Below are 10,749 nucleotides of genomic sequence, written 5' to 3'. Positions count from 1 at the left end.
ACCTATATGATGCTAACAACAACAATAACAAGCAAGTAACAAATACAAGTAAAGGTAAGAAGTGACCACAAGTGGAACCTATGAAGACGAGGATGTGTTTTCGAAGTTCGTTCCCTTGGGGGGAGTATGTCTCCGTTAGAGCGGTATGGAGCCACAATGCTCCCCAAGATGCCACTAAGGCCACTGTATTCTCCTCACGCCCTCACACAATGCGAGATGTCGTGATTCCACTAATGGTGCCCTTGAAGGCGGCAACTGAACCTTTACAAAAAAGGTTGGGGCAATCTCCACAACTGAATTGGAGGCTCCTAACGAAACCACGAAGCTTCACCACAATGGATTATGGCTTTGAGGTGACCTCTTCCGTCTAGGGTGCTCAAACACCCAAGGGTAACAAAATCCACACAAGAAAGTTGGGGGAATCAAGTTCCGTTTGATGGAAGTGTAGATCCAGATCTCCTCCTTCAATCCCTAGCAAATCAACAAGTTTGAGTGGCTAGAGAGAGAGCTCGGGCAAGAAAGCTTAGAGGGCATCAATGGTGGAGAGAGAGAGGAAAGAGGTGAAGTGGTAGGTGGAAGAAGAACCACTTTATATAGTGCCCCCATTTCCAACCGTTACACCCGTTTTCTCAACGGGCGGTACAACCGATGTGTGCACCGGTACAACCGATGTGTGCACTGGCACAACCGGTGCACACAGACATTTCGCACCAACCCTAACCAACGGTACAACCGATGGCGAGGGCGGTAGTACCAGTCACACAAGAGGACAGGAACAACCGCCCTACCACCGCCAACAACCGCTTGGAAACAGAGAGGATGCACCCTCAAGTAATGTGAGGCGGTGGTTTCCACGTTTCAACCACTAGGAATAGATACGTAGATGCGACTAAGTCCTGGGCGGTACAACCGCCCTGGACACCAGTAGTACCGGTCAAAGAGACACGACTGGAACTACCGTACCGCAGCCGCCCCAAGTACATCACCAAAAAAAAGGTGAGTCTGATGGTGGGGTGTTACTTGGCCGGTACAACCGCCTCAAGCCGCCACTCGAGGGTTAGCCAGGCTTTGGCGGTACAACCGTCCGGAGGCAGCGGTACAATCGTTGGACAGAGCAGCAACTCAAGGATTTCACCCCTGGAGTGGTAGTTATACTAGACGTCCAATCCCAACGGTACAACCGCTAGGAGAGAATTCAGCTGACAGGAAAAGAAATGAGGATCTCTCTCAAAGATCGGAAGAAATATTAGGTGAGAGACAACAACACGTAGAGAACACCTTCTTTATTCTTTTCTGTAAATTCCCTCTTAATAGTATGGGTTCCTTACGACCAAAGAAATAAACACGTAGAGAACACAATCTTCATTATTTTCTGTCCGGGGGGGAAACTCAATCATCTTGTGTCCAAAATGAGGTACGTGAAGAACTTGACACACGATTAGATCACATAGTGAGTTGTCATCATCACCAAAACACCAAGGCGGGAAAATGCCCTAACAATCTTCCCCTTTTTGGTGGATGATGACAACTACACAATTTGCATTGATGGTCTTCAAAAAAGGGAGCTCCCCCTAAATGTGTGCATCATTGATATGACCATAAATGTGACAAAGCTACCCCCTTGAAATAATGGACTCATAACAGAGTACAAATAAAAATAGTCAGCGGCAAGCACATGTATAAGTAGAGCACAATAGAGAGGAAACCAAAGATATGCAGGACACAAACTAGATAAACTTAAGATAAATTTGGTATTACATGTCTCACACCATGCACACAGTCTCCACACATGGTCCATAAACAACTAAAAAGCGATAAAAAGTTCGATTGCAGCATAACCACACCCATGCAAATCCCGTCCTAATAGAGTCTTCTCCCCCTTTGGCATCAAGACACCAAAAAGGAAAAGAGCAATGCTAGCGCCCCAGAGCTCAGTCATCCTCCTCTGACTCCCCAGTCTCCTGAGAATCATCATCATCATCCTCCATAATGTCATCAGTAGCAAGAGAAGAAGATGCAGCAACAGGATGGCCCGAGGCCTCATCATCAGTCCAGGTGTTGTGCTCGTAGATCCACTTATCCTCGGGAGTGATGGTCTTCTCGGAACCACTCTCAGTCAGAATTTTGAGAGCCCACATAATCTGAATTTGTCTGCGTCTGGCGAATTTCTCGTTAACATGGGCATTATAGAGCTTCTTCTAAACATGAGGATGCAAGCAGAAGGTCTTCCTTACCTTGTAGGTGAGCTTGTTAACCCAAGAAGGCTTGGCCCAGGTCTCGAGCTCAAAATCGTTGTTGCTGGAAGTGGCAAAAACATATTCAGGGTGATCAGGGGGAATGCAAGGCACAACATGCTTCTTCTTCCTGAGCTGCTTGATCTCATGCATGGTAAGGGTGTCAGAAGAAGACAATGCTTCACCAGGCCTATGAACTCCCCAAACCTATGAGCTATTTTCGATGTTGGAGTTTACGATGGTGGTTCTCTGATGGAGGTTTCACTCCTCTATATCATAGGCATACTCCCATGCGTCTTCATAGGTTTCGCTATTTGGATAGTATTTGTTGTCAACTATCCAACAAGCTTGAGTTTGCTCAATTCGGAGCTCATTTGCAGAAGTTATGACAGTTCTAGTGTTCCTGCATTCATCCGTTTCCCATGTTAAGTTCTTGAAGGAAACAACCGGTTGTACCTCGCTCGCCAGCTCTAGTACCATCTACAGTGTAAGCGGTAGTACCGCTCTGGGTAAGCAGTAGTACCACCCTCGGGTGGCAGTACCATTGTCTAGTATCACACGATGTACCGTTTCCTATGAAATCTCAACTTTTCGTGTCGGACTCGGCGGTTGTTGGGACGGTAGTACGACGTGGTATTACCACCTATAAGCAGTAGTACTGCCCGCCACTACCGCTCAACTACCGCCTAACCTTCTCGACTCAGAACTCTCACCGGACTTAAGGGCGACAGTAGGGCGAGGCACTACCGCTTACAAGCGATAGTATCGCTTCAACGGTATGGCGTGCCCCTGTTCCTGCCACAACCCTGCGGCTGAGGGCCTATACACTACAACCCCAATGGTAGTACGGCTGGGGCAAGCGGTAGTACCACTCCGGCGGCACTACCGGCTCGTGGTCTTGTGCCCTTACACTATGCAACAGACAGAGCCACCTAAGCGATAGTATCGCTCTCATGAGCGGTAGTACCGTTTGTGTGCAGGCTGAGGAGGTAACAGTTGGATTTTTCTTCACCTATAAAAGGGGGTCTTCTTCCCCAATGAACATTATCCTTTGAGCTCGTGTTCTTCCCTCATTGTTGACTTTCTCCGAGCTTGCTAACTCTCAACCCCTCTAATGATTCTTGTTAATTCTTGAGGAAAAAGAGAGAGAGGGGATCTAGATCTACGTTTCCACCAATCACTTTCTCCTCTATGTGAAGGGAACCCCTAGAATCTAGATCTTGGAGTCCTTTGTGTTCTGTTCTTCGTTCTTTCTCTCATTTTCCTCCATACCATTAGTTGTTGTGGTGGAATTTTGGAGAGACGGACTTGGGTACTCCGTGTGCCTTTGTCATTGTATTTGGTGCATAGGTTTGAGTTCTTCATGGTGATACGTCGAAGTAAAGTTTGAGAAGCTGGGTGTTTGAGCACCCTAGAGCTTGTGTCTCTTGGGTGGTTTGGCACCTTAGATGGTTGAGGTCATATCGGAGCCACAATTCATTATGGTGAAGCTTCATGGTGGTGTTGGGAGCCTCCAATTAAGCTGTGGATATTGTCTCAACTTTGTCTGTAATAGTTCGACCGCCGCCTTCAAAGGACACCATTAGTGAAATCACAACATCTTGCATTGTGTGAGGGCGTGAGTAGATTACGGTGGCCCTAGTGGCTTCTTGTGGAGCATTGCGCCTTCACACCGCTCCAAACGGAGATTATCATCCGCAAGGGTGTGAGTTCAAAATACATCGCCGTCTCCCACATGGCTCGATTATCTCTTATCCGATCCCTTTACTTTTGTACTTTACTTTGTGATAGTCATATTGTTTCATGTTATATACATTGCTATAACTTAGTTGTTTATCTTGTTTAGCATAAGTTGTTGGTGCACATAGATGAACCTAGTTGTTGTAAGTTTTGTGCTTGACTAATTACACATTAGTTTTATTTCACATTTGTTTAAGCCTAAATCATAATTATTTTAAAACACACATTCTCCCCTCCCTCTAGGCGACATCCACGTCCTTTCAATGTCGTCCGACGAAGTCTGAAAAAAGGATTGATGGGTGACATGTGGGATATTTTATTGGCGCCGAAGAAGAGGGTTGGCTGCTCAACTATTTTTTAGTGTCTTTGTTTCGAAGCAGCCATAATAGATACTCCTTCTGTTCACATATATAAGACGTTTTAAATATTTCAACATGGACTATATATGGATTAAAACTAAAACATGTATATATACGTCCGATTCAAAATAATAATTAAACATCTTATATTTGTGAATGAAGGGAGTACTAAACTTTGACTCCATCCGTTCATAAATATTTTGATATTATAATATAAACTACATACATATTGAAACAGGTAAACAAACACACCAAAATTTGTCTATATTCGAGTATCCGAGCCCGAAATGACTTAAAACATATTTTTATAACAGTGAACGGGGATGCATATTTTGGTGATAATTTTACAAATGCTACCACTAAAGCATACCTAGCCAAACGGGCCGACCAGACACGACATGGCCTGGCCTGTCGTAAACGGGTCCGGCCTGTCCAGACACGATTACTAATCGAGTCGTGCCGTGCCGACACATGTGCTCGGGGTGGCGGCCTAGGCATGGCACAGGGGCTAGCTGGGCCGCCACGCGGCATGCGAGCCCGTTTCGACATGCTGGGCCATTTCCACAGGGTTTTTTTTTCCTAAAACATGCCAAAAAAACAGCAAAAAAAGGCTTGAAAAATTTGAAATTTGATAGAGTATTATGTGGGATAAATCTAGAATTTTATTAGCGTTCGCCTCATTAAAATCCTCCATCTCATGAAAGTAAAAGAATAAAAACCATGTTCTAGAAATACTAAAAAGATTAAAAAACAGAGAAAGAAAATAAATTACAAATACTATAACTTACTAATTGGGATCTTTTAACCTTGCCTCCCGGCCGCAGCCATAGTCGTGGCCGCCTCCTCTGCCTCCTTGACGTATGTCGTCTTGTGTCTCATCAGGTGGCCGGTTCCGGCATTCTTTTTCACGAGTAACTTTTTACCGCATTGTTTGCACTTTGCTCCATGCTCCTCTAATAGAATTGGTGTGACCTTCGGGTTCGAAACTGGTATGGGGTTCAAACGTAGGATGATCCATATAAAGATGTTGCATGGATGGGGGCAGGATAGTGGGATCGAAGCTCGGAGGGTAGAGGCTATAGTCCATATCCCCAAGACCGAAATCAGAGAGTGGTAAACTAGTATTGTCATCCATGTTTGAGTGTGAGAAATATGTGGGCTGGGCAACCCTATTTATAGCAAAAATGTTACAATTTTTGAACAAATTTGACCCTCCAACGTTTAAAATTTCGAATATATGCTTCTAAACCCAACCTTACTCCCCTAACTCATCCCCCGCTCTCCCATCAATCGAGGCAGCCGGCCAAGGCGCCAGGCTGATCAGCCGCCATCGACGGGAGGAGACCAAGCGCCCTTCCCCGCTCCCCTGCTCCCGCTTCGACCGAGGCAGGCCTGGCATGTTGTGCCGTGCGTCACCATGTCGGGTCGGGCTTCATGCCGGCACACGCTAATTAGACCATGTCGTGTTGGCTCGCGTGTTGTGGGTGACGCCCAGGCACGGCCCGAGGCGGGCTGCATGCCTGACACAGCCCGATTAGCGCCTGCCGGACCGGGCTCGTAGCGTGCCGGGTTTGTGGGCCAGCCCGATTAGCACGGCCCGTTTGGACAGATTTGCACCGAGCTTACTGTGGGAAAAAAAAGAGTGAGAGAGAAAGCCAATCCAGTTCCCCCGCGGCCGTGCCCTAGCTCGCCGCGCCGCGCCGCCCGCGCCGGCCCCGACCTCTAGAGAGATCCATGGCGTGGATCACCACCGCCTCCTTCAACCCCTCCTCCCTGACCGGGCCATACGTCGCCGGCGGCGGCGCCGCCACCTCCCCACGCCCCTCCGCCTACCCCGACTGGGCCCTACTCCGCAAGACGGCGCGCATCTCGGCGTTCCGGAACGCGACCACCGCCGAGGGCTGCACGGCCGAGGGCCGAGCCATCGAGGCGTCCTTCTGGCTCGTCGACCCGCCGGGCGTCTCCTACTTCTCCGTCCACTGCCCGGGCCTCCAGGAGGAGGACTTCTCCGGCGAGCCCCAGGTCGTCTGCGCCGAGGCCGCCTTCGTTCTCTTCCGCGTCAGCTTCAGCTTCCCGACCGAGAGGCGGATCTCCACCCACCACTTCGTCTACACGGCCCGCGGCACTGCGGGGGCGCCCTCGCTGCAGCTCCTCCCGGAGGCCCCCGGCGTCGAGGCCGTCAAATCCCACCGGCTTGGCCTCCTGCCGCGCGGCGGCGAGCACTACGCCGTCGCCTTTCTCGATCGCAACTGGACTGCCCGAGATGACGCCTGGCAGTGGCAGTTCGATGCCTACGTCTTCTCGTCGGAGACATGTTCCTGGAGCAAGAAGGAGGACTTGCTGGGCTTATCGGAGTCTGACGCGGCATTGTTGCGTCCCCACGCGATCTCCAAGCAGATCGCGGTCGGACCAAGCACGCTGGGCTGGGTTGATATCTCACGAGGCATTACACTCCTCTGCGACCTGTTGGACGAGTGTCCTGTCGTAAAATACATCCCCTTACCGGTGCCGGGGGCTTGCATCACACCCTACTACCGTCTCACTCGCCACTCGGCGCAATGCTTCCACGATGTCGCCTGCTGCGACGGTCTGATCAAATTCGTCGAGGTAGGTTTTGATAAACCTGACTGCATGATAAAGGGTAAAGGCTGGAGAGCCACCACATGGATCAGAAACATCTCTTGGGGAGGTTGGCGCAAGCACACCAGAGTTGATGTGGGTAATATTTCGGTTGACCCGAGATATTCTGCTCTGTTGCCTGAGCTGTGGAATCATGAGACCCATAAGCTAGAGCTGAAGAAACTGGTTTTCTTACTACCCACCCTGAGCGTGCGCAACGATGATCTTCTTTACATCATGGCCAAGGTGGGTGGGGAACATGACAAGGCCTGGGTCATCGCTGTTGACATGAAGAGTGCGGTTGTGGAGGGACTAGCCCCGGTTTCGACCGGACGGTACTGCCCCAGTACAATGTTCTCCCCATGTGCCTTCCCCAGTTACCTCAACAACATGACCCAAGGTCTGGTTATTCTGCCTTCTTTCTCCTCATACCTCATATCATGTGATTTGCTCAGCATGATATCTATTGAACTCTTGGTTGGTTAAGTGTTTATTTAGGACAGCTATGTTTTAGTTTTGACAATGTTGGCATTAGACTGTTTGTGTTCATTACATTTAGCTGTTCATCAAACTTGAAAATCAACAGCCAGTTCAGTAAATTTCATGAGTTTATGTTTCATATTGTGGTTAGTTGTAAGTATGCAAGGTGAAACAGCTTCCGACACTGTCACTGCAGAGAGTCAAGATGACTCGGGATCTTTGTGAGATGATTGGTACATTACTTCTTTTATTGGGATAGTGCTTATGCGATGTGAGGCAGTGATGAGCCAACTCGTTCTGTTCCTCAAATCAACCAGGATTTTTCTTGCATTTTACTCCGAATTGCATATTTCAGAGAATGTCAGTTTGGTTCCTTTTTGGCAATTATTAGGAAACAAGTTGGAATATAACCATTCATGGCAGAGACTGTCAGTTTGGCATAGAGTCAAGATGACTCATGATTTCTGTGGAATGGTTGGTACATGACTTCCTTAATTAGCGCCGTGCTTATGGGGTTCTAGGCTGTGACGAGCCAACTTGTTCTGTTTCTCTAATCAAACAGGGAAAACACATTTTAATTTGCATTTTGCTCCCAGTTGGATTTGTTGGCAGACTGTCATTTCTCTTTTTCAATTAGGAAACAAGTCCGAAGAACCACTTGCTGGATGTAATGGTGGAATCTTGGAAGAAGAGGAAATTCAAGCCGAGCATAGGACAAGAGGCAAGTCACATTTCTTTTTCACGTTGATCTGCGTTTATGTTCCGTATTTACTTCGTTATTTATGTTATCATGTGCACAGTTTTGTTTTGGTACTGTTTATTTTAAATGATATATTATCTCGTGCCTACCACGACATATTATGTATCCAGAGAACAAGTACTTTGAGACCCCCCCTCTAACAAAAAAATGCCCCCTTGAGAAGTTGTATCATCTCTTTCCCCATCTTTTGTATGTAAGTCTTCCTTTGTGGAATAAATTGCAGGGCCTGACATGGGCAACCCAGTGGACAAATATTTTAAGAGGTAACTTGTGCATTGCTATGTTTACCTGTATTTGAATTTTTATTTGCATAACATCGTGTTGATTTCTGCTGTTGCTGTTGGCTGCCTGTTGCCAGGATGAGTGCTTCACAGTGTGCTCTACAAGTGCTGATGAGTCAACGCTGGTTCAGGGAACTTGGTAATTGATAAGTCCACTCTTTGAAATACTACTTTTTTATGGGATTGATTTGGTTGTAATATACCAGTATCACATCTTCATGTGCAGATGTTCATGCTTAGTGTTTTGATTCAGAATTAATCTCCTTACTAGCTGTGCAAATGTCTTCTCAGTTTAATCTGCAGCATCACTATAAATTCTTGTTCAAGTCAATAATACCATTGTTGGAAAAAAAAATTAAGCAAGCATATCCGCTAAATTGTTACAGAACAGTTGTTTGCTTCTGCGTATATTGTGAATTGACTGTGATGACCAGAATATTCACATGTATTTGGTGTTTGCTCCTTTGCAGATGAATGGTTGGATTCTCAGGGATCAGCTTGTGATGCATGCTGCAAATCACTACCTTACTGGTGTCCAGCATCAGCTCTGTGTTTCGATATTAAGGCAGTAAATTCTGTTTTGGTGACTTGCGGGCTCAATTAGTCCAGATTTTCATATTCTGAGTCCATCATCGTGTTCTTTTTGCTAAACCTTTGTCCTTAACCTCATCTCGTTTTCTATCTTCAAACTGTGCACGCATATTTCCTTCCAGAGCTTCAAGTTCTTTTTTGAAGTCTCATGAAACTATGACACAGCTGTCTCTAGCGTATTTGTATTCCAAATTATGACTGTCTAGTTACCTAAATCCTTAAAAATAAACTTGGTGCAGGTGGTAAACTATGCTTCCTATAATGGTGAAGGAGAAGGTGCATCCATGGCTGTAGATTCCTGCTTACGGTATGTATGTGTATATGAGGAAACTTTATGAACTGCACTTTGTTAGTGGGACTATTTAACGCCTCTTGTTTCCCTAGAGCTTTGAACGATTTCTATAAACTACTGGAGCAGTCACCTCTGAGTGATCCATCAACAACTGAAGCCATGAAGCGTCAAATCATGGTTGCCCTTGGCGCTCTAGACAGGTACTACCACCCGAAACGAAAAGAATACAAAAACCCGTCTCTACTTGAAAATTAGAAGAACCATTTGCTGACCTATTCTTTTCCGCACCTTTTCAGTATCTTGGAATTTGTACCACTAAACCGTATGCCGAGGAGCATACAGAAGGTGCTTGTGGATGTCTGCCTGGAACAGAAAGAAAAAACGCTAGTATGTGAGCATTGCGAGAAGCCGGGCCATACAGAGGATGAATCTGACGAATGGCAGCAAAGGGCATCAGGCTCGGAGGATGAATCTGATGGATGGCGGCAAGGGTCATCCGACTCGGAGGATGAATCTGATGAATGGGGGCGAGGGTCATCGGACTCGGGGGATGAATCTGACGAATGGCGGCGAGTGGGATCCGACTCGGACGACTCTCTGGAGACCCGCGGGGAGAAGCAGGCACATGCCGTTGATCGCCGATCGCGGCACTCGTATTGGCTGTATTTTGTTGGCTGCATACTTGTAGCGGTCGCTGCAATAGCGTTGAGTCGCCTCACTTTAATGTCATAGAGCCAGTACTATCTTGTTATCGTGTCTCTCTCTCTGCCAGAATTATGTCAATCAAAAGAAAGAGAAGAGAAGAGAGAGCATAGTCTAGGAGGAGGTCCTGTGGCGTGCATGTAAAAAGGTAGTGCTGTGGAAACTACGAGTAGTTTTCAATGAAGGTTTATATAGGTGGGGGTTAATGCATCAGCCTGATCCCTGTAGTCAGACAGGTTTGGTGTTGCACCTCAAGGAAGGACTTGTGTGACACTGCTTCATCCATAACAACAACATAGTTCAGATTTCAGAGTTCCATCTCTGCACTGCACAACCTGAATAATGGGTAAAGCAAACTTGTTCGGGAGGGCTTTATGAACCTGTGCCTTGATAAGAGTGGAAACTTGACACCACATTACCCAGACCAGAATCTTGACAAGGGACCCTTCTTCGTTGAGTTGGGTGTCCAAGGGCGTGGCCCCGGCCTGCTGCTCTCTTGCCGATGTTGAACATGGTCCTGCTTCCAAGAGACCACGATGCCAAAGCGGATGTCATTGAAGACGGCTGCACGTTGCCGGTCACAAGTGAAATGGCAAGTCAACATGTCCAATCAACAACCTTTAGTCAAAGGGTGTGTCTAGACTCATCTAGATGTGACGGAACTATGTTAACATAAGAACATCTACAGTCA

General features: G+C 47.1%; 1 protein-coding gene across 2 annotated transcripts; it reads left to right on the top strand.

Annotated features, from left to right (window-relative positions):
* Nucleotides 1-5,995: 5,995 nt before the first annotated feature.
* Nucleotides 5,996-10,268, top strand: LOC123442628. Of its 2 annotated transcripts, none has more exons than XM_045118726.1 (8): nt 5,996-7,352; nt 8,070-8,153; nt 8,416-8,455; nt 8,551-8,612; nt 8,944-9,038; nt 9,304-9,371; nt 9,449-9,556; nt 9,653-10,268. In XM_045118726.1, the coding sequence occupies exons 1-8, from the start codon at nt 6,068-6,070 to the stop codon at nt 10,086-10,088; spliced, it is 2,178 nt and encodes a 725-aa protein (XP_044974661.1). In that variant the 5' UTR covers nt 5,996-6,067; the 3' UTR covers nt 10,089-10,268. The 2 variants fall into 2 exon arrangements, with proteins under 2 accessions (XP_044974661.1, XP_044974660.1); XM_045118725.1 differs by having other exon boundaries at nt 8,944-9,041.
* Nucleotides 10,269-10,749: the final 481 nt, after the last annotated feature.

This window comes from Hordeum vulgare, chromosome 3H (assembly GCF_904849725.1).
Source record: "Hordeum vulgare subsp. vulgare chromosome 3H, MorexV3_pseudomolecules_assembly, whole genome shotgun sequence".
Taxonomy (NCBI): Eukaryota; Viridiplantae; Streptophyta; class Magnoliopsida; order Poales; family Poaceae; genus Hordeum; species Hordeum vulgare.
Note: the sequence above shows the minus strand (reverse complement) of the source record. Positions and strands in the feature narration are given on the sequence as shown.

Bases quoted from the DNA above. Each gene is read 5' to 3' on its own strand.
- LOC123442628 (XM_045118725.1), top strand. From the start codon at position 6,068: ATGGCGTGGATCACCACCGCCTCCTTCAACCCCTCCTCCCTGACCGGG. The intron at 7,353-8,069 runs GTCTGGTTATTC...TTTTTCAATTAG, and splicing joins CCTCAACAACATGACCCAAG to GAAACAAGTCCGAAGAACCA. The intron at 9,557-9,652 runs GTACTACCACCC...GCACCTTTTCAG, and splicing joins GCCCTTGGCGCTCTAGACAG to TATCTTGGAATTTGTACCAC.